The sequence below is a fragment of the Aythya ferina genome, assembly GCF_964211825.1.
Source record: "Aythya ferina genome assembly, chromosome: 8".
Taxonomy (NCBI): Eukaryota; Metazoa; Chordata; class Aves; order Anseriformes; family Anatidae; genus Aythya; species Aythya ferina.
Genome location: NC_140304.1, coordinates 3,840,441 through 3,863,058, shown reverse-complemented (window position 1 = coordinate 3,863,058; position 22,618 = coordinate 3,840,441). Strand labels below are relative to the sequence as shown.

Genomic DNA, 22,618 nt, shown 5'->3' with positions numbered 1-22,618 from the left:
ATGTTTTTTTCTGTGCCAGAGGAACTTGGAGTAAATTCAAAAAGGACATCTCTATGCTGTTGGAAAGAACGTAGAAAATCATGAGTTCATATGCAGAATACTGTAAATGGGATACTGTTAATACAGTGAAAGACTGTAGAAGTCAAAAAGCTGCTAGATGATTGGTAATAATTATATACAGATATGCATCACAATTAATCTTTAAGTACTACTTTGAGGCCTCAGGCTTTTGAAATTGCTGTTTTACTCAGCTTTCTGTGTTAATCTTTGTATATTTCAGGTCACTAAATACAAAAAAAACATTTAAAAGAAAAAGTAGTAATGGTGTTAAATTGATGTACTTGAAGCAGTGACTTTTCTTGAGATGTCTGTTTGTACTTAGTGTAATGGAATGGCTGACAGCTGGTTTCAGTTGCCATAGTGTAATTATGTAGAATAGACTTTTGCGATGACACTATGTCAATTAAGGAATCTCTCACATTCTAGACTACAAAGGACAAAATGACAGTACAAGATATTTCTTCCGTTCTTTTTCATAAAAAGATAGTGACACTGTGTGAAATTACAGTCCTGTTATGATGACATAAGTCAAATGATGTGAAAGATTTCTGGATTGATTAAAAATCATCAGCATTATAATATAGAATATGTATGATTTGGTAAGTTGTTATGTTTTGTTCATTCTTCTTCGGAAGATATTTTGGTGGGGGCCTGACAGACTGGAGGTGTTTCTTGTTATATTTTAACTGGTGTGTGTCAATGCGAAAAATGCTACTTATATAACAATGTACTTTAAATAGTGGTTCTTTGGTATGGGAAAATATTTTAATCCAATGCAGCTTGAGCAAATTTGAAAGCCATCACAGAACAGGAGCATGGATAGAGGGAGGTGATATTTTCCTGTATTTTTTGGTATGTCTCTCTTTTTTTAAGCTTCACCCAGAGGAAGAGGAAATTACTATTTTTTCTCCTTTTCTTTTAATGTATTCACTACATCTCATAATCCTGATGAAGTCAATGTTTTCATTTTTATTACACAAAGCACAATAATGAATATATTTTTTTGAGAAAACTGCCATATCAAAACACCCCGATGCATAAGGAATTTATATAAAAAGCTCTTAAATTGAATGAAAGAAAAGATGCTGTATGCCTTTCCTGATAGTAAATGCAATTTCTTCTGGTTTGTCAGTATTGATCCTCAGAGTTCTAATAGTGTTTTTTTTTTTTTGTTTTGTTTTGTTTTTTTTTTTTCCAAGTAAAAAACAGTCTAATTTACATGCAAATTATATAATGCTTCCAAATGATACATGTGGAGATTCTCCTCTGCCTGGTTTCCACAGATTATTGATGTCTGTTTAAGGCTTGTTTTTGTTCCCTGTGTTAGCAATGTAGTATTTATTGACATTTTGATGTAGGAAGCCACAAAACATCCTATCCAGTTAGATTAATTTATTTCTGTGGAAGTGCACAGGAAAAAAGACTATGAACAAAAGCACAAGCAGACATTTATCTCATTAAAAAATTCAGAAACATTCTAGTTTTAGACTTGTTTCCTCTGTGACGTCTGTAAGAAACTAGCCAACTGAGACATCTTATTATTTCAGCATCTAAAAAAAAACACTCCAAACTGTTTGCATCCAAGATAGTTTGCATCATTTCATGCGCTGTGGTAACTTAGTGATTTTAATGAAGTCTACCTCCCTTTAACTCTGGTCTGATCTTCTGTACTGCATGCGATGTGCAGTTACCAATTTGGCATGTCTGTGTCTTGTATCTGTGTTGTGTGTAGCCTACTACACCCTGGTTTTGTGAAATGAAAATTATCAATAATTATTTTTTTCAGGAATGTGAATATTCTATTAAATATTCTGCCTTTAATGTCACTGGTAATTGATCAGTAATACATGTTTTCAGTTGGAAAAAGAGGATGTTATGTAAGAAAAAGTGTTCATATAACAAAGCATTTAAGTTACTGTACATATACTGCAAATGCTTATTTATTACCGTAGTAACTCGCAGTTTGCAGTGGTCTAACACAGTCTATATAACGCCACTTAGTGTAACTTTCTAAACTATATTTTCCTGACAGTTTTTTTGGTAAAATATTGGAAAACATTTTTTTTTTTTTAATAATATTTGATATTTTAGATAATTAATCAGCACAGTGAAAGCAGAATAAATTAATAGAATGGAAGGACAAAGAGATGAAGCGACTCGGAGCTAGGCTCCTGAAGTCTTGCTCATGGCCCTGTATCTGTGCTGGTCTTTGCCCTGGGTATCTGGAAGGTTGCAGATGGGCTTGCTCTTGAACTTAAGTACAAAGTGATGGTAGCAGAATGTGGCCATATCCCTTCACTGGCAGTGACCAGTATCAGTGGCAGTGGGAATAGTGCTTATGCTTGTGTTCTGAAAGGTGGAAGCTGGGGCAGGGTATGGAAGAGGAGAGCTAGGGAACTACAGCTCTTCTGAAAGTGTAAGTTTGTGAAACACTGCACTTCAGGTGTGACAACCTGTTAATTAGTTTACCATTAAAACTTTTTGGATGTTAAGACTAGGAGAGAGATGCTCTTTGATACACTTTATCCAATGTCTTAATATTTAATATGGTAGTATGTACTATATGTCTTTCAGTACTCTCTTTTGAAGAAGTAAGGGTACCTAAACATCTTGTGTTCAGGCGCTACCACTAGAATTAGTAGCATCAGCAGATCATGATCATGACAGCAGCTCCTCAAAAATTCCCAGACAAGGATCTTGCCTTAATACACTCATGTTGCCCCAGATTAAGAGTCCATCAGCACTTGGCATTGCCTCCATTAGGACACTGGTCCCAGCCTTCTTACCGAATAATGTCTTGAGATGGGCTTCCCTCTATATCCTATCAGTAAGCTGTGATCTCAGTCATATACCCACAGTGAGCCTGGTCCAATCTTATCTGGTCAGATGCTACTCTAACATACTGTCTCCTCTTTCTCTACCTTGCTGCAGCCTTGATTATGTGCTGTAACGTGGCTTTAGTGACAGTCTTCATATATCTGTGCTCAAATTTTGGTTTGAGTTTGCAAGTGAAATGTTCCAGCTGTGTTGACACTGCCTGTAGTGGCGCAGCTCAAGTGCAAGGGCTTTATGTACTTTACAGATATGTAATAAAATTAATTTTAAAAAGGAATAGCTTAACAGATTTGGTTTTTAGGCCTAATAACTAGATTTATATAGAGATTTTAATTACAAACCCTGAAAATGTGGGAAATCTGTAATGAAGTTACTTAAATGCAAATGCATGTTATTGTAATTGTTTCCATTGAACCAGAGCTGAAGATAACAAAAATAATAATCCTGGACAACACAGGAAGGGAAACGCTCATACTTTGGGAAATATAAAACTGAACAAAAATTATTTCAAAAACATTTTGTCTTTCAGTTAGTGAGGAAAATCCTCACTACTAGTTTATAATTATCCCTTTAGGGTGTTGTTTTTTTTTTTTTTTTGGGGGGGGGAAGGGCTAGATGTAATTGCCTGGGCACCAGACATCTATTGTGAGTTAAGATGCTTTAGGATATATATGCTGGCCTTTTGAGTGCTGCTTCAGGAAGACATGGGTTTTCAGTACTGACACTGTCACCTGTGCCATCTGCATGGTTGTGTGTCAGGAAAATCTCCAATGTAAACAGACTTGTGCTTTGGCTTCTGAATTGAGCTTATAATGTTGTTACTGGCTGTTTTTAACATCCCTAACAATCTCTGATATATCGAAAGAGTAACATTCATCTGGCAGAGTTAAAAGATTTTGCTAATACCTGGAATGTACGTTTAACTAATGCTCCTTTACATCAGAATAAATGAGAAATGGGCATGATAATGTCCGTGCATATTACAGGCAAAATGGTTGAAAGGAATTCTCCCAGAACAGTTGTGTAAAGGGATTGCTTGTTCAGCTAGGACTAGAATTTTAAGGGATTTTAATAATGTCTAAGAAAACCCTATGAAAATACATCTAGGTAGCTGTTTCATGTTTTCAGGTGCTGGACAGGGGCTCATGCTGTGCAGTAGACTGGCACCTGTAAGTAAAAGGTCCCATTGTGTCTACAAATACATTTCTTAAATGTTAGCATTATTTAGGGAATGTCTAGCAGTGTCTAGCATCTGTTTTAACTTGAAGAATTTTACACATAGTCTTTCAATATGCCTTTTGGTGAATTTGAACTTCCCAAACCAAAGTTGTTACACACTGTTTGTTATATTGTCAGATCTTGACAAGTCTCTTTTTATTCATAACTGGATTTTTGCTCAGTGTGGGATTGTGTTAACTTTAAACAAACACTTGTATACATTAGCCTGCTTGGCAGAAAAGAAGTCTCAGGCATTAGATAGGGTCTGCTGTGACTGAGTAATTCATATCCTTTGAAGTCTACACCTTCTCATTGTTCTTAGCCATCTGTCCTGGGATAGAATGATAAAGAAAAATTTTAAACCAGTTTCATGTTACTGATGATGATTGGAGTGTGGAAGAGGTGGATGGAAGAAGGACACATAAGTGATCTTTAATTCCTCATTTATTACTAGTTTGAAAAAAGCTGGAATGAGATCCCAGTATTAATTTCTCACCATATAAACTTTTGTGGAACCTCAGCTAGTACGGTATTGTAATCTTCTGAACTGCAGTGGTCCGTAAAGGAAACTCCAGCATTAACACGTCTTCCGTGGACTTTCCTTGTTGAAGCTTTTAGAGGGGGGTGAGAGGAGTGGTAAAATAAGGAACTATAAGGAACTATAGCTTATAATTAAGCAAGCTTCTATATTGACCATACAGAAGAAAATACAGAATGTGAAAGGTTTGCTTTAATTACACTAAAATTTCATGAATGTAATGAAATTTCATTACATTTATTAATTTTCATAATGTGAATGCAGAACTGTCATCAGTAGTTCTAAGCCTCTAAATGAAACTTCACTTCACTCCTGGCATTTCCTCTGATGTTCCCTCTTTAGAGAATTACCCAGTCTAAAATAATCAAGGGTTTACTGACTATATTAGGCACTAGGAGGTGGTGAATGTCCACTCCTTACCTTTTTAGTATGGAAACAAATCTTGCTAGTTCTAATATATATTAGAAAATTTTTCCTTTTCTGAAGCTGTACACGAAATATTGAGAATCTGTTAAGTTGTAAATTTTAAATAAATTCTTTAATCATTTCCCTGTTTTGCTCCTTAGGGAAACAGGAAAATGTTTGCCCTGGTCAGGCTGTGTACGAGGAAAAAGAGCTCAAAAAATTCAGTTGTTCAAATCTATGGGTAGTTACATAGGAAACCTGTTCTCATCACAGGTCTGGGACAATTGACACTGCTGACATGGTGTGAAGGACAAACATATCTGCAGAGACGGTGTGCACAAATGTGTAGAATAAACTTTTAATTCTCTGTGTTAGAAAGAACTGGTAATCTAACTAGCAGTGTCTGGTCAGATCTCCAACAAAGGTTACAACTCACCTACTGCCTAATTGATCTAGAGATGGAGGAAGTATTTACAAGTACATAATGTAGGCACAGTAGTTTTCTAGCATAGATTTGTTAAACCACTAAAAATCCTACAACTGTGTAAGACTGAAGATGTTTATAACCATTTTGCAAACTGAAAAGCGTTACCTTTGCATAATCAACAATTCTGTTGACATTCTTTCTGGTGCATTTGAAATAATTATGTAATATTTAAATGATGTCAGCGTTATTCATTATATGTATATAGTATTCTACTAGGCAGCTACAACATGTTTTGTATTTCCTATTGAATTTTAATTTTCTTGTTATGTGACTATCTTTTTTTCCCCCCTCTTTCTTTTCTTCAGAACTATTATGGAGCTGCCAAAATGATTTTTTCCGACAATCCACTTGGCCTGACTTGTGGAATGGTGTGTCCAACATCAGATCTTTGTGTTGGTGGCTGCAATTTGTATGCCACTGAGGAGGGACCAATTAATATTGGTGGATTGCAACAGTTTGCTACTGAGGTAGGTAGAACTCATAAATGCCTAAAATGCTTTTTATGTACCAACAAGTATTATATAGGCAGATGCTTTTCTTAATGATTTTTTTTTTAAGGTGTACTAATAAAATAAAGTCATAGGAAGTTAAAATAATTATCCTTTTTCTTACAGCACATTCAGAAATTTAGAAATGCTTTTGCAATGGAAACATAGGAACGTAACATTATTTGTGAACAAGACAAGTCTTTAGAAACACTAGTAGTTGAGTCAATTTGTTCAAAATTAAAGATTTATATAAGCCATGTTAAAATGCAGATGTTGCTGAAGTCGGCCACATAGGGAAAAAGATCGTGTACCTCCCTCTGTAACTGCACATTAAGGAGTTGCTGAGCTCTTCTGGGCACAGGGCAGCTCTTACAGCAGAGTCTAACTTGTTCTTTGGCTATGATGAACCCTGTTCTCTGTGAAGCCACACACTCTGCAAGAATTCTAAGAATTCTAGGTCTCAAGGTCAAAAAAGAACTGTTCTCTGATAGCAGCTGGAAGTTTAAGTAGTATTTATTATCCAGAAATACTTGGCTTTCTCATTTCCTCAGTTAAAACTTTCATTTAGTTTTAATTGTTGTTTATGGATAAGTTGCTTTGATGTCTTTCCTTTTTGAAAGCCTTTTTTTTTTTTTTTTTTTTTTTTAATGTAGCAAGGAGTCTGTTTTATTATTTGAAGTTAACTTATTTCTGAGCACAATACACTGTAGCTCTTTTGCATTTTTGTTATGTGAAAAGCTTTGTACAAAATTTAATGCATACTTTTGAAAAGTCACAGAGAGGACGAATCAATCCAAATTTTACCCCAAATTTAGTATTTTCAAATATAAACATTGCAAGTCTGAGGATCCATAATAATAAGAAATGTACATGTCCAAGTACTGGCTTCATTTAATTCTCAGAAATGGAAATTTGGACACATTTTAGTAATTTAAAATTAAAATATGAGAAGCTGCAGGATTAGTGTGGATTTGTATATTCTTTGAGGGCAAAGGAAAAGTTTCAGATGATTTAAGACATTCTGCTGTCCTTTTTTTTTTTGCCAAAACCAAGTAAATAAACAGGTTCAGATTGGCCTGAAATGAATATCTATGTTCACCTAAGTAGCTGTAGATGCACACCTGTGTTTGTGTGTTGTTTTATTAGTTCATAAAGGCACTTTAGCCACTGAAGCAAACAAGATCATTTGATGTTAGGAAGTTTTCTCAAGGGTTTCTGTTGAGATGCACATGTACTTCTGTATAGATTGAATGTTTGACATTTACATCTGATTTACATCTGAAGAAGGTGGAGGCTGTAGCTCATTTAACTTCCTTTGAGGGCATTTAGAAGTTGTACTAAGTATATGGCTTCATCTGGCACCTCTTCTGATCTGTCTGAAGTATTTTTTGGTCTCTACAAGTGAGGAAGTTTGTACAAGTGACTATGTAAAAAAAAAAAAAAAAAAAAAAAAAAAAAAAAGGCATATACATGGGTGAAGATGACATATACAGTCCATGACTAGTAAGTCCGTTTTGTGTATCTTGAGCGTGTCCCTTTTCTGTATCTTGAGCCATTTGGCTGATCATATTTACAAGCATATGATGAAATTCCAGTCACCTTTACAAAGCCTGAGAAAATGTCTTTGTAGGACAGACCAAAATAGAAATGCGAATCAATCTGGAAGTAACAGATGATATGTCTGTAAGGCCAATTTTTTCCTCTGCTGTCATTTGTAGACTTCACACCCCCTTCTCAGTGGCTGTGGGCCGTGATTCGATGAGCAAATATTGCTACCTGCTGCAGGTCTCTCTATCTGTTTGTACATCTTTCTTCTCACCAGGAGACGTTAAAAGCTTCTGGAGCACCTGTTAAACTTTTTTTTTTTTTTTTTTGTTAGCTGCTGCTGAACATTCTCTATCACCTATCATTTAAGTAGCTGTCCGCTTCAGTTTGCTAGAGGTTTGAACATACAAAAGTATGGATCAGTGCAGTTTGAACCAAAGCTCTCATTTGCAGGAATGAGGCTGCAGACACTGAACTGTGTTTGTTCTACCTATATATTAAGTTTTTTTGCTTGTTTTTTTTTGTTTTTAAATCAGTCAAGAGGTGATTTTATCATCTCTTCTTTTAATGGCTTTTATTCCATATATGTAAAAAATTAATATTTGTTGCAAGGCAGAAGACTTATTAAAAGAAAAAAAAGATTAAACAGTTGTCAAGTAGATGATAAATATAATAGTGAAATATTACTGTCGAGGAACCAAATGCAAGTGATATGTGTTAAAACTTGATTTGTGTCTCCTTTTAGCCCTAATGCTATGATTAATAGAGAGGAATTATGGCTTGATAGATAATACTAAATATCTGCCATTTTTCTTCAAAAATCTTTAGAAATCTATTAAAAAGCTCAGTGCTAGCACAATGATTGATATGAAAACTGCAGAAAGGATGAATAGCTCAGGATGGCTTTTCTCATAATGCTCCAAGTTTGTTTAAAGTGATATATTAGTGGCAACAGTTCTAACAAAATAAAATTACTATACGGTTCTATTTAGCACTCTAACACAAATAACTTTATGGTAAATTTTATTCTCCTCGCTATTTTTATGGTATTCTAAAATGTTTGCTGAAAGTGCAGATATTAACAACCTTTAGAATTACTGCCATTTTAAAAAGAATTTGAGTTTTGTAGTACACATAATTAGCAATAGTAGGCAGTCACTTTTCTAATTAATATTTTTTACCTTTCATTCAGTAAATTTTTACTACGTATATATATATGTATGTATAATTGAAGGAACCCAATAGTATGAGTGTTTCCGAATAACAATTAATATAAAAATATAGATTGAAATACTGAAGAAAATCACGTTTTACTATTGCTAATACAGGGATTGGCCCATATAGTGTGAACAAAGCATGTTCACTGCTTAACCTATAAGAGTAACTTACCAAATTGTGTGGTTTAGGTGTGCAACATGTGGCACTGTTAATGAGAGCTGCATGGTAATTCTCATGCACTGTGTAATAGTTTGTCCCACAGGGGCTTATTTACTGAAAACTCCATTGTGCATAATGCCAATTTTAGATTATTTTTTTTTTTACTTGGAATTAGTCTGAGGATCATACACTTTCTGCATTACGAGAGAGAGCAATAATAAAAAGGCACAACTGCTAGCTGAGATAAAAGATAAAATTGCAGTAAAGCAGGAATGTGGGTTTAAAATGGAAAATATATGGGTATGACGTATGCCCTTTTGTGCTTCTGAACAATGACTGATCATCTGTTCATACTGCAGATAAAACTCCCTAATTGTAAAATATTTGTCTTGCATACAGTAGAACAAAAAAATGGCACCTCACACCTCCTGTCTTTTCCTTCTGTCCTTCCATATAGCTTTGTAACTGTTAACCTAATTTTCAAAGTAAATTGTAATCTAGTCTGAATAAATGCGAAATGTGGATTTTGACAATTAAATGTTCAAATGGAGAATAAAAACAAAACAAAACAAAAAAAACAGCATTTGTATTTGTGATGTAGAATGTGTATACTGGGATGCAGTTACCACGGTAACTGTTGCATCTAGAGAATAACATGGAGTTAAAGCTCACTATTATAAATGATGAGTGTCAAGCGCAGGTTACACCTGCTGCTGCACAGGTCAAAATTATATTAATGTCTTTATCTGTCTCCTTTGCCCAAGTACTTTAGAACCAGGAAGCGTTTCTGGTTTTGGAACACAAGTTCAGTGAAAATATACTGAGATTGCAGTGACAATACATACAGGCATGAGCTATATGACTGTCAGTCCCATAAAATAAACTAAAATTACTGGTTACTTGAGTACAAGTTTGTAAGCTTGCAGTAGGAAAGGAAGCATGATCTATTGCATTCAGTTGCAGTATTACTAGGAAGCCCTCAAAATCTTGCTTTTCTGGGTAGATATTACCAAATCTAAAGGGTCTCCTGTGTTTCTAGTTAATCATTCTGAAAGGAGCAGCACAAGCTAAATAGAAAATATATTATTTTAATCTCTGCATACTAGAATTAAATACTAGATTGTTTGGCACTGTGACTCTCAGGCCAGCTACAGTTCTGGTCATTTCTTTCCCTTTGGATATCTGTTCTGGCTTTTGTTGCAGTGGAAAGCACTTGGAAAAGGGAACTTGATACTCTTTTTCACATAAAGGATGTGTTTTATGAGCTTATTTGCTGTTAATCTAGGGACATGTCAGCAGAGCAGCTGGGCTAAGAGGTGGGCCCTCCCTTCTCCGCGACCCACCAGAGCTGAGGTGGCAGAGACTGCCTGGAGGGAAGGCCGTGGTGGGGTGTGCTGCCACAGCAGGCTTAGGGTCCGTCTTGTAGTTGTGCATTGACAATTTTGATCAGTCTTAATTTAAGTGGGTGAAGGTGGTGGTTCCCATGGAGCCACTGTTACTGCAGCTGGCCAGCTCTGGACTGCCAGCCATGGTGTAGCCATGGTGTGCCCACGGTGTTGTGGGGCTCTGACATGGCCACCAGGCCCCACCCCAGCACCTGCACCAGTTGGTGTGCTGCATCAGCCAAGGAGCATTACTCTGGGGAGCTGAGGCAGCAGAACAAACAGAAACAAACAAACAAAACGACTACTTTCTGGCATTAGCTTTTACTTTAATACATCTTTAGGTTATTTCCTCTTTTAAGTCATGTTAAAATCTCTAATTATGCATTATAAAATTTTAGGCTAGTTTGAAGGTGATGGTGTTGCCTTCGTGATAGTTCCAGGGATGAATCTGAGAATTTTTAACTTCTTAGGCTAATGATGAAAGACTTGCTGATGTTTCGGCAAGTTATATAATGTTTTCTACAGAACGCTTTAGATGTTTCATTCCAATGCCTTAAAATCATCTGTATATTATGCCCTTATTAGTGGTGGGACTCATGAGCTTTGAGGTATAGGCTCTGTAACGTCCTATATCCATGGGCTTTCTTGAGACCTGGATAATATGAATGTGTAGTTGTTACATAAGTTTGAAAAGTCCTTAATGAGGTGCTTTAGGCCCTACTTTTGCCAACACTCAGCTACTTGCATAAAAATTTGCAGCATTGCAAGTGTAACTTACTTGTGGAGGATCAACTGGTTTCTATAAGTAGTTCATACTTATAGGAAAAAAAACTACTTGCTGTACCTCCTGTGCTATCCATTGCAATTATATGAAATTGTGTGACTATACAATTTGACAGCTTCCAGATGATTACTACACACACAGTTTGCTTCATTTTTGTTAAAACCTATGCAGAGTATTATTTTCTCCTTTAAATATTCAACTGCCCCGTATGAATATATACCAGCCTACACATATCCAGTGGGATAGTCTGAAATTAACACCATCAATTCCTAAACATTACTGATGTCATTGTCCATATTTTTCTTTCTGTGCACTAGCAAAATCTGATAATTCAGAATATACTAATATGTCTCACCCTAAAATAAATATTAACTAGATGCTAACAGCTGTATCAGTAGCTGCTTGATACCTCATTATTTTGGTGAAAGATATCTAAAGATAATCTTACTAATAACCATTTATTTAACCTTCTAAGCATGGAAATAGACACTACACCTTGAGAACCTAAACAATTTAATAATGAAGTCAAAACTTGCTGCTAGAAAATGAAATTCTCCAAATACTCATTCCATTTGCTCTTTTTTATTTATTTATTTATTTTTATTTTTTATTTTATTTCAACCTTTTTGTGTTGAAAACGAGTGATTAAATATACTCACTTTTTACTTTAGAAATGTGTTGTTCTCTGTGTATCCTAGAAACTACCAAACTTGCATTTATAGGATTAGGCAAAGGTTTGGTTGTTGTAATTGTTTTGTTTGTTTTACATTTTAACAGAGATTAAAATTTCAATCTAGTTACTGAATTGTTTATCAAATTCTGTGTCATAGTCCAATGATAATTCTAAATAAAGGTGAATTAGAGTAAAATTGTCTGACCGTATGTGAGTCCTGCGAAGAGGTGGAGAAGGATATCTACAGTATGTGTCTCTTAAATATATTGATCAGAAAATTCCAAAGTGACAAAAGTGAGTTACTTTACATTTATTCTAATTGTTATAAAAATATTTATATCAATTCAGAATAACAGTTCTAACATGCTGTAATAATGTGGATTGTTTTTTACATGCTTTTAAATCATGCTCACTATGCCATAAAATGATTTTCGTCAGGCTGCCAAAAAGTATTTCTGAGTCACCTGCCACACGCTGCCAAATGTCATCTTTTCATCAAAGCTTGCTAATACTTGAGTTGTGTAGTGAAGAAAAGAACCAGAATTTTATTACATGAGCAGAACAATACGTTTTTCCCTGTCTGTATTTTTGAAAAACATCAAAAATTCAGCCAATGATTTGGTTGAAACTTTCCAGGAAAATTCAACTCGAATCAGATGCTGAGCAATCAAAACAGCTAGTTTGGTAATATTGTAGAATCTTAATACAAACTTTTTTTTTCTTTGCATTCAGTGACTGGAATTATGTTTTTATGTTGAATTTACTGAATATTTTGGAGCAAAAAACAAACACTGCAGGGAAAAGATGTTCGATTTATAAGGGAGAAGAGAAACCCCCAAATTTTGCACTGGAGAGAACACTGAGCAATTGGGCTCATGCCTTTACATAGGAAAGTAATGGAAATAGGGGAAATATAATACATTATAAATATGTGAATTAAAATATATTAAGTGTAGGATACTAAGATACTTATGAAGTCATTCCCATTGTTGGAACTTTAGCAGAATAGATCAGCTGTTTCTGATTGGCCAAATTGTATCACACCTGAGGACAAAACCTCCATTATCTTGTGTGAGTTTATTGGCAGAAGAAACTGCTCTTGGTTTGAAGCTGAGTATGTGTAATAAATGCTGAGTCCAGCCTGGTCATTGACAGTGTTACAGGGGAAGATATGTGAAAATGTTTAGAACTGGTGTCTAATGCTGGCAGAAGTAGAAAAGGATTTATTCTACAACTCAGTACTTGCACTCTTCAATTCCACTTTCTAATAAATTGGTGGTGGAGACTTTTATTTTTTGTAAATTGGGATATCCTTTCTATGGACCATAATGGACATGAAACATTAAAAGTGGATTGAATCTATGTGGGTTTAGTTTGAATAGGTCATGGGTGGTGAAGTAATGATATTTAGCCATGATTAGATAAAAAGTTAAAGAATAAATGTGCAGTTAATGTCTATTACTAATCTATTTTGTTTGTGTGAGAGAACCAGAAGGAAAGGGAATAAGGGAATAATGGGAATAATGTCTGGAAATTCCCACTGAGATGCTGAGCTTTGAAATTTATTATTTGGTCAGATTTTTCTTAATGGGTCTTGGTTACAAAGCATTGCAAAGCAAAAGAAAAACTCCATCCAAACAAAACCAAAATAATATTTTTTAGAGGAAGATGAATGAGCAAGACAATAGTGTTAAACTTTACTTGGCATCCTGATCACAGTCTAATGAGAGGAAAAATTGGAGAGGTCAGTTGCATGTAATGTGACATTAAACACTTACTACCAAGGCAGTCATCTTTGTACACCAAAAGATTTGTACAGAAGAATTTAGTGATATTTAATTAGGTGAATTACAGAGTAGTGAAAATTCACCATGAAGTGAGTGAAAATCTTTTGAAATGCATTGAAGCAGTTTGCTATTTTCACACAGTTACCCTGCCAGCCTTAATATGCAAAACTGCCACTGAAATCCAGATGGTAAGATATTGCCACACAAGCTGGCTGTGCTGCATAAAGGCAGTTTCACCCTATTTGCAAATGGGCAGAATTAAAGCTGACCATTCAGCCTGAACTAGTAGCATTTCCTGCATGAGTGCTTGGTTCCTGAAGCTTAACACTGCACTACAGTAAAGCTGGGTTTCAGTATAAAATTAGTTAATGGGTATGTCTATTCAATAACAGATATAAAAATAATTATGTTAACAACAAAATAAATTTATTAAGCATGTGCATATTCACAGTATTCAATGCAAACATTAAATATGCAAGTTATGCAATTTTCATTACTGAGTAGCTTTCTAAAACAACTGCATGAGATTTTAATGGAAATTTGGTATCATTCAAGACATTTCTATGTGAATGTAACAAAGCAGACGTTTTAAAAATATCCTATTGCATTTTGGTTATCACAGTCTAGTTTCACAGAACAATATAAGCTTTTCAACCTGTGAAATCCATTAATAACCACATTAAACCTTCTCATATTGTATGAATTGTCAGGTTTAAATGATTCTTTTTTTAAAACAATTATCTGTCTCTTGCTTCTTGCAGTTTGTTAAAATGCTATGTCAATTTACAAAGACTGGTGGAATTTGACACAGAAATTTTAGGGGGGGAAGGAACTAATCATTCGTTTATCTAGCTTGAGTGCTCAAGTGCACATGAAGAAAATGAACATTGATTCAAAACATAAATGAAAATCTCTATTCGTGAGTAGAACTGCCAAAGTTTAACTCGGAAAACCTGGTTCTAAAGTTCTAAGGAGAGTAAAAACTTGGTAAACGTTCAATAGCTTAAGTATCATATTTATTATGACAAATCACAATGTCTGTATTTTAGCAGGCTAGTTAGTACTTGTGGAATGCAGTCCTGCATTGAAACAGGTGGGAAAAAATTCAGTCTTTACAGATAGTATTCAGTAGCAGGTAGTATTCAGTGGCAGCCCTGGTGTTTGTGATATGACTGAGAATCCCAATGCAATAAATACTTGTATCCTTTCAGTATGATTTTGTGCTTCTGTTATAAAGATATATACTCCCTTGGACAAATGTTCTTCCACTAATGCCTAAAATAAAATGAAGATATAACTGTTCTCTTCCATGCTTCTAATCTTTAGTAGCCTATAAGGGCTGTGAGTCTGTTCTTTCATTTTTTAAAGTTTTTACAAGATAGAGGCACAATTTCTTCCCCTATGATGTAGGTACATGCATAGAACAATGAAATCAAGCTCAGGGAATGCAGAATAACTCTGCCTTATGCCTGTGTAAAAAAAAAAAAAAAAAAAAAATTTAGCGCAGATCTGAAATAAAGTGCATGGCGTTGCAACAAGCCCATTGTGCCTGTTTATGTATAAATACATCATAGCGGTCAGGGACTGTCCCAAAGTAGTTTTAATAGTCAAGATTGAATGGAGCAGATCTCTGTTTTACAGTTGAAGAACTGAGGCATAGAGAGAACAGTCTAACTTTCAGGTATGCCTACAACTTTGGATACCCAGTTGAAAAGTGGAGAATACCTGGAAGAGATGATCAACCAACATGAAATAAATCATGTAAGAATTGTCTAAGAGGACATATCTAAAGTAGGGGATTAGCTTTAAAATATAACACTGAAGACAAGACAATTCCTAATAAGAGTTTAAAACCACCTAAGGCTGGTTACATTTTGCCTCTAAAAAGTCAAACCTTAAGTGACGTATATGGGATCACACAGGCTATCTCTGCAAGAAACAGAGCCCTTTCACTAGCTTTGCAATCCTTTGCATTATTCACACAAATATTCTTCTAGTAATAAGAGTAATCTGAACCGTGTTTGGAAAGAAATTTTTGGTGTTTTAGAGGTCTTTACCATTTTGCCTACTTTGTATTACCATCTTGTTGTTGCTGTTAGTCTGGTTCCATCTACGTGATAAGGTTTATAGTGGTGAAAGATCTGATTTCAGACCTTTTTAAGACAAACAACCTCAGGAGGACAAAATCCTGTACCTACAACATCCCTCACAAATGTACGTATCGTATCAGTTGAGAATCCCTATAAAGTTGTGAAGCATTCTTCAATAATACGTCAAGGATATGTGACAGTACTAGTGGAAACTTCCACCACATTACTCAAAATTTTAAGAGGGAACGTGAAGTATGTAACCTATTGAATGTATTCTTTTTCAGGTGTTCAAAGCTATGAATATTCCTCAGATCAGAAACCCTTCCTTGCCTCCTCTAGAAGATATGCCTGAAGCCTATCATGTGAAGATAGCTCTTCTTGGTGCAGGACCTGCAAGTTTAAGCTGTGCTTCTTTTTTGGCTCGATTGGGCTATACAAACATCACCATATTTGAAAAGCAGGAGTACATCGGTGGCTTAAGGTAAAAATAAATAATATATATATATATATATATATATACATACCTGTAGCCCTACACAATGAGATCTAGAGTCACCTAGGGCATGATCGCATCCAGACAGATTTTTTAATATCTCCAAAGAAGGAGACTCTACAACCTCTCTGGGCAACCTGTTCTAGTGCTCTGTCACCTCAACCATAAAGAAGCTCTTCATACGGTGATGAACCACCTCCTGTGGTTCCATTTATACCCATTACCCCTTGTCCTATCACTGGCCGCCACTGCTGAGAAAAGTTTGGCCCCACTCTCTCTCTATAGATTTATATATATATATTCATATATATATATATGTCTGTGTGTGTGTATATATATATATATATATATATATATATATATATATATATATATATATATAGAATCATAGAATATCCTGAGTTGGAAGGGACCCTTAAGGATCATCAAGTCCAACTCTTGACACCGCACAGGTCTACCCAAAAGTTCAGACCATGTGACTAAGTGCACAGTCCAATCTCTTCTTAAATTCAGACAGGCTCGGTGCAGTGACCACTTCCCTGGGGAGCCTGTTCCAGTGTGCAACCACCCTCTCTGTGAAGAACCCCCTCCTGATGTCAAGCCTAAATACTATATGTTTAAAATTCTTTAAACATATACTAATTTCATGGGGAATTTTAAATTTAGAATGTTTTATGAACAACTTTATGGAAATGAAGGTGACAATGAATAAATCCATTATGTCTGCCTGGACTTGTAGCTTTAATAAACCATACTGTAAGAGTGAAATCAACCCCCTGCAATTCTCAACTTTCAACAAATTATAAAGAAAACAGAGAAAAGTGCCTTTGCAGTTTGCCAGTATGGCAAGCTTTTGGGTGATATTTGCATGCTTCAGGTTCAGTATTGTGTTCTCTATACTAGAAGATGAATATTTACTACCGTAACAACTGCTGAGGTCATCTTATAAGCTGGTTGGAATTCCTAAATAAAAGGTAAAGTGTTTCAGAAACTGATGAATGTATACCAGCCAATTCAAAATCAAAATTAAATTTTACTTGTTAAGGATTAAGCCACACTAAAGTGCTTACAAAATAAGAAGTGAAAAGTAATAGAGAGAAAAACGGGTGATGCACTCACATTTCTCTCACTGCAGCATCACTGAAATCAATAGAGTTGACACTGCTAATGAATTTGATCCATAATGTCATAATGTCAAATACTTATTCAGAGCTCTGGAAGATAGAGAATCAATGCTGAAGAAGTTGAACTGATTACTTGCATTTTTCCCAGTGAGGTTCAAAAGTATTCTGTGTAATTATCAAGTTGTTAATACATAGGCATTTAACTATGTGAAGCCCTTTTACTTGAACTAGTTGCTATAAAGCTTTGAAATCTCACTGTATGAAAAACCTGTTCATCTGTAGAGTAGCATGTAATCTTTTCATAAATACATAGATTTAAAATCCATTTCATTGCTGAAAAGTAGTAGTAAATAATGAAACTTGGTCACAGGTTAGACTCTTGTAGGATTCAGCAATGCAATACAGTACTTTTAGCAGTTGCTTACAATTTATAATGCTGCCTGCATGTTTGAAGGAATGTGATCTTAAGCTGCATCTTCACGTTTTAATTTGAATTTAAAACTAATGTTAGTCAGTTTTTTATTCTATTGAAAAAAAAAATAAACACATTAAGTTTTGTTTGTTTGAATATCCATAATGGTCAAGCAGTTCATGTCACCACATCTTTCTTACTTTTGAGAATACATAACTTTCACGGTCAATTTTTACTTTCATTCATTGTAGAAAGTTTCACATCTGGTTTAAGGGCATCAGTTCCTTTCGTCCTTATTTTAATTTTGGAACAGAAGGGAGTCTGTCCTGTGGCAGCAATCATCCATTATTGCAGTTGTATATCTTTGCAGTACGTCTTTTAACAAGCTTAGGTTATTGATGGGTGTGTTTTCAAAGCTTCATAAACTGTTGCAAATGGCTAACAAGAGCAAATTAATTTTGTATTTGGAGTCAGCTGTTTGGAAGGGCAGCGCTTAGGTCTTTTTAAACTTGTTCTGCCTTTTCAAGTGTTTTTAACTAGGATGTACAGTCACGTATTAGGACATAGCTGATTTTAATAATATTTAGATAATAGAAAGTTGTTTAATGATTGCAATTTCAGTGGTGAGATATTTAAGCCTAGCATAACTCTGGTTGTCTGGACATGTTTTTCACATTCACAGGCAAATTTTCTTACATTTAACAGTTGTATAAAACTAATGCTTTATAATAGAGTAGACGTGAGCAGATCATGCTCTTGCTTAGACACAGTGAACAAACTTCACTGCTCATCCTCTTATCTATGCTACTGGCTTTCAGCATTCCTAAATATTGCTCTTACTAGGCCAGAGATGTGTCCCTTGAGCAAAAGTAATTCGTGATCCCCAAGAAACACCAGGCACCTGTCCAAGCTCCTCTAACTTAGATCAGATTTGTGGAAGAGATGAATTCATGCAACTATGTTCCCACTCAAGATACTTCTTTACCCACCTGCACCTCAGATGTGTTTCCTTCTCTCCTGCATCTCGACCTGCATCAGAGACTGTCTTCATCTGCTGAAAGAAATCATAGCAGAATTACTGATGTACAAGTTGACTTTCATAAAACAGTTATTTGTGTGATAAATGTACATGCATGTGTCTGCACATAACTGTTTATATTTGCATATGCACATATATTTATGTTTATATGAACATATATGAATGTATATTCCATACCACAAAACTGTAAATAAATTTTTAGTAAGAGGAAAAATGCATCCACAAGTTGTGACAGTGACATAACACTGGTAGTGCTGTTTTGGCTTCTTCCAAGAGTTAGAGAAATGACAGGTCTTCAACAAATACATAGATGGCTTGATAAAGTACACCTTTCCATTTTTTTTTTTTTTAATTATTTTTTAAATTGAATCTCTGTTGTGGGATCGTACATTATTTTCTGTCTCAGACACCTGTTTACTCAGCATGACCTATGAAAGTTGCATTGTCATGACACATTCATTATTTCTGATATTTAGAACATTTTTCATTGCACACTGGTCAGAAAAGGTGCAAGATGGTCTGTATTAGAAACTACAAGGAGGAACAACATTTTCTTATCAATATTATTAAGGTTGGTGCAATTTACCAAAAAAAAAAAATAATCCTTCTTCTGGCTTTAGTTGAATGCTAAAGATGGGGTGGTCACTAGCAAGATGTAAAATAAAACTAAGATCAATCTCTTGGGTTATTGCTTTGTTATGGAAATTTTAGATCTATTAATTTGACAATAGTTTAAACTGAAGCTTAGAAATATCTGGGGAGAAACTTTCACTTTTCTACATGTTTGGTCTTTTTATCTTCATTGAATAAAGGTATCTAAAATAGGGATTCACTGTGTTTACCTGTAATGTGCTTTACAAGAGAGATTTTGAACTGGCACATGTAGATGTCATTTCTTGGGAGATAAAGATCTATACCACATCACAGATCACAGAATTTCTAGGTTGGAAGAGACCTCAAGATCATCGAGTCCAACCTCTGACCTAACGCTAGCAGTCTCCACTAAACCGTTTCCCTAAGCTCTACATCTAAACGTCTTTTAAAGACTTCCAGGGATGGTGACTCCACCACTTCCCTGGGCAGCCTGTTCCAATGTCTAACAACCCTTTCAGTAAAGAAGTTCTTCCTAACATCCAACCTAAAACTCCCCTGGCGCAACTTAAGCCCATTCCCCCTCGTCCTGTCACCAGGCACGTGGGAGAACAGGCCAACCCCCACCTCGCTACAGCCTCCCTTGAGGTACCTAAAAAGAGCGATAAGGTCGCCCCTGAGCCTCCTCTTCTCCAGGCTGAACAAGCCCAGCTCCCTCAGCTGCTCCTCGTAGGACTTGTTCTCCAGGCCCCTCACCAGCTTCGTCGCCCTTCTCTGGATCCGCTCAAGCACCTCCATGTCCTTCTTGTAGCGAGGGGCCCAAAACTGAACACAGTACTCGAGGTGCGGCCTCACCAGAGCCGAGTACAGGGGGACGATCACCTCCCTAGCCCTGCTGGTCACACTGTTTCTGATACAAGCCAGGATGCTGTTGGCCTTCTTGGCCACCTGAGCACACTGCTGGCTCATATTCAGCTGACTATCCACCATCACTGCCAGGTCCTTCTCTGCCTGGCAGCTCTGCAACCATTCCTCTCCCAGCCTGTAGCTCTGCTTGGGGTTATTGCGCCCCAGGTGCAGGACCCGGCACTTGGCCTTGTTGAACTTCATGCAGTTGACCTCAGCCCATCGGTGAAGCCTATCCAGATCCTCCTGAATATAGTATATATAAACTTAGATTATATAAACATAGTATATATAAACTTAGATTCTGTGCTGGCACTGGAGTTATCCTTTACAGAAGACCCATGGTGCTGGAAACTTGAAGATGTCATTCCTAATCTTACCAAAGAGGTAAAATGCCAACTAATAATAGCAGTTTAAGGCAAAAAAGCAGTCATGAATCTAAGAGCTGATACAAAATTACTGACTTTGTACATCCTGAAAGATCATAAATTTTTTATGAAGTAGAAATGGAAGAGAGTACAGTTTTAAATACCATTGCTCAAAATAGCATATGCATCACTTTGTTTTATTTAGGGCAAATTTGATTCTTATTGGATAACTTAATGAATGACTTCTAGAAGATCACCTTACTTTAGTAGCCATGAGACCTTTTATTAAATAATGGATGTCATAAGTTTGTTTACATGTTAGCGTTAAATGTTTCTAGTGAACAAAAAGAATGGAGCTGAAGCTCTTTTGGATCAAAGCTTAACATTTGTTAAAGGATTACCTACAAGTGTGGGCAGGATTGGCTTCAAGGTACTGCCTCCTGGCCTGTATTTTTAGTATTCTGCGAATAATTCAGTTTGTCATTCTAACAATTTTAAAAAGCTCACCATCAAGCTTCAGTACATTTCCATTCAAATACATCAGAATTAAGAAAGATATGCTATAAGCATTTAATTTTCAACAACTAAAATATTTTCTTTCTAATAGCTGGAAGTGTTTTACATTTTTTTTCCTTTTTGTATTTATTTATGTGTTTCAGTACGTCTGAAATCCCTCAGTTCAGATTGCCATATGATGTAGTGAATTTTGAAGCTGAGCTTATGAAGGATCTTGGAGTGAAGGTAATGAAAAATATATCCTGCCTATGTATAGCTCAAAGAAAAAAAGAACAAGAACAGTGCCAAAGATTAACAGCAAAATGTCATGCACATTAGTAAAGAACAATTAAAAGCTACACTAGACAGAAGCAGGAAGATGCTTCCTCTTGCTCAGGGCATTTGTCTGTCTCCTGTCTGAATGCCACTAGTTTGGAAAAGGGCAATCAATAGTTTTCATCTGGCATGCCTGCATGTGATTAATTGTCTGTAAGAAACAAATTCCTAAATTGCTTTAGGGGTTCAATGTAGCTATTGGAATGATTTGATTTTTTTAATCGAGTTTTTTTCATGCAAGTCTGGCACTACTAAAGACATTCATATTTGATACTTCCCCCTTGTCTTCTGTTCCCTCTCCTTGAGTTTTTTCTTATTGTTTTATAATGGTCTTGCATCTGAGTTAATTTTATAATAAAATGCATAAAATTAATAAAGTGTTAACATGATCATCTGTTATAAACAATAGCAGTCATTCAACTACTTGGAAAGCAGTAGTTATGCATTATTCTGTTAAACGTGTGTTGTTTATAGATAATGGGAATGTTGCTTTATTGTTAAGTTAGGGACTGAGCTGAAACTTCAGATAGTATTTGCAACTGCTGCACATTTTAGATGTTATAAATGTAGAATGCATCACTGGATTAAATTTTTGAGTAGTTGTAGGGGTAATAACAATTTTAGCATGTTACTAAAGTAGTCAGTCAAGCAAGAAAATCTTGCAGGAATCTTACATGTTGATTCATACCATAAAAGCAGTATACTATTGTCATGAGACCCAAGTTAGAACCTCATCTTGTCCAGGTTAAATGTAAGGCCAGGTCTATATGCCAGGCCCATTTTTTCACTCTTAAAGGATCACACTATCTTTAAAGACTGATGGAATGAATGTGCTGCTAGGGATGCAACTAAAAATAGAGCAGTGAGCCTATTTTAGAAAAATTGCTGGGCGTAGACTCTTGGGAACCCTCTGCAAAACTCAGTTCCCCCAGGTGTGCAGTTACAACCACATCTCCAGAAGGAGAGCCACCATGTCATCTTGACCTGCAAGTCCTTTGTTGTTTTGAAGTGCAGCAGAGAATCTCAATGTAAATTTGCTTCCAAGCTCTGCCATTGGTTTGTAATTGACCCTTTGGCAAGCTGGTTAACTAAGTCCTTTAGCTTTATACCTCTATAATCTGAAAATATTTTCTGTTGTTTACTTAAAGCATTTCAAATCTGTGTTGGAAAGTGCTGTATTGT

The 22,618-nt window shown here is 35.7% G+C and overlaps 1 protein-coding gene across 4 annotated transcripts in view; it reads left to right on the top strand.

Annotated features, from left to right (window-relative positions):
• Positions 1–22,618, top strand: part of DPYD (dihydropyrimidine dehydrogenase) — a 355,040-nt gene that overhangs the window by 105,885 nt on the left and 226,537 nt on the right. For 3 of the 4 annotated variants that reach the window (XM_084526956.1, XM_084526955.1, XM_084526957.1), the window contains 3 exons: positions 5,849–6,010; positions 15,957–16,153; positions 21,265–21,346. In XM_084526956.1, coding sequence (XP_084383082.1) covers positions 5,849–6,010; positions 15,957–16,153; positions 21,265–21,346 — 441 coding nt within the window. Of the gene's footprint in view, positions 1–5,848; positions 6,011–15,956; positions 16,154–18,544; positions 19,569–21,264; positions 21,347–22,618 lie in introns of those variants that run through there. The other variant, XM_084526958.1, reaches the window with a different exon arrangement.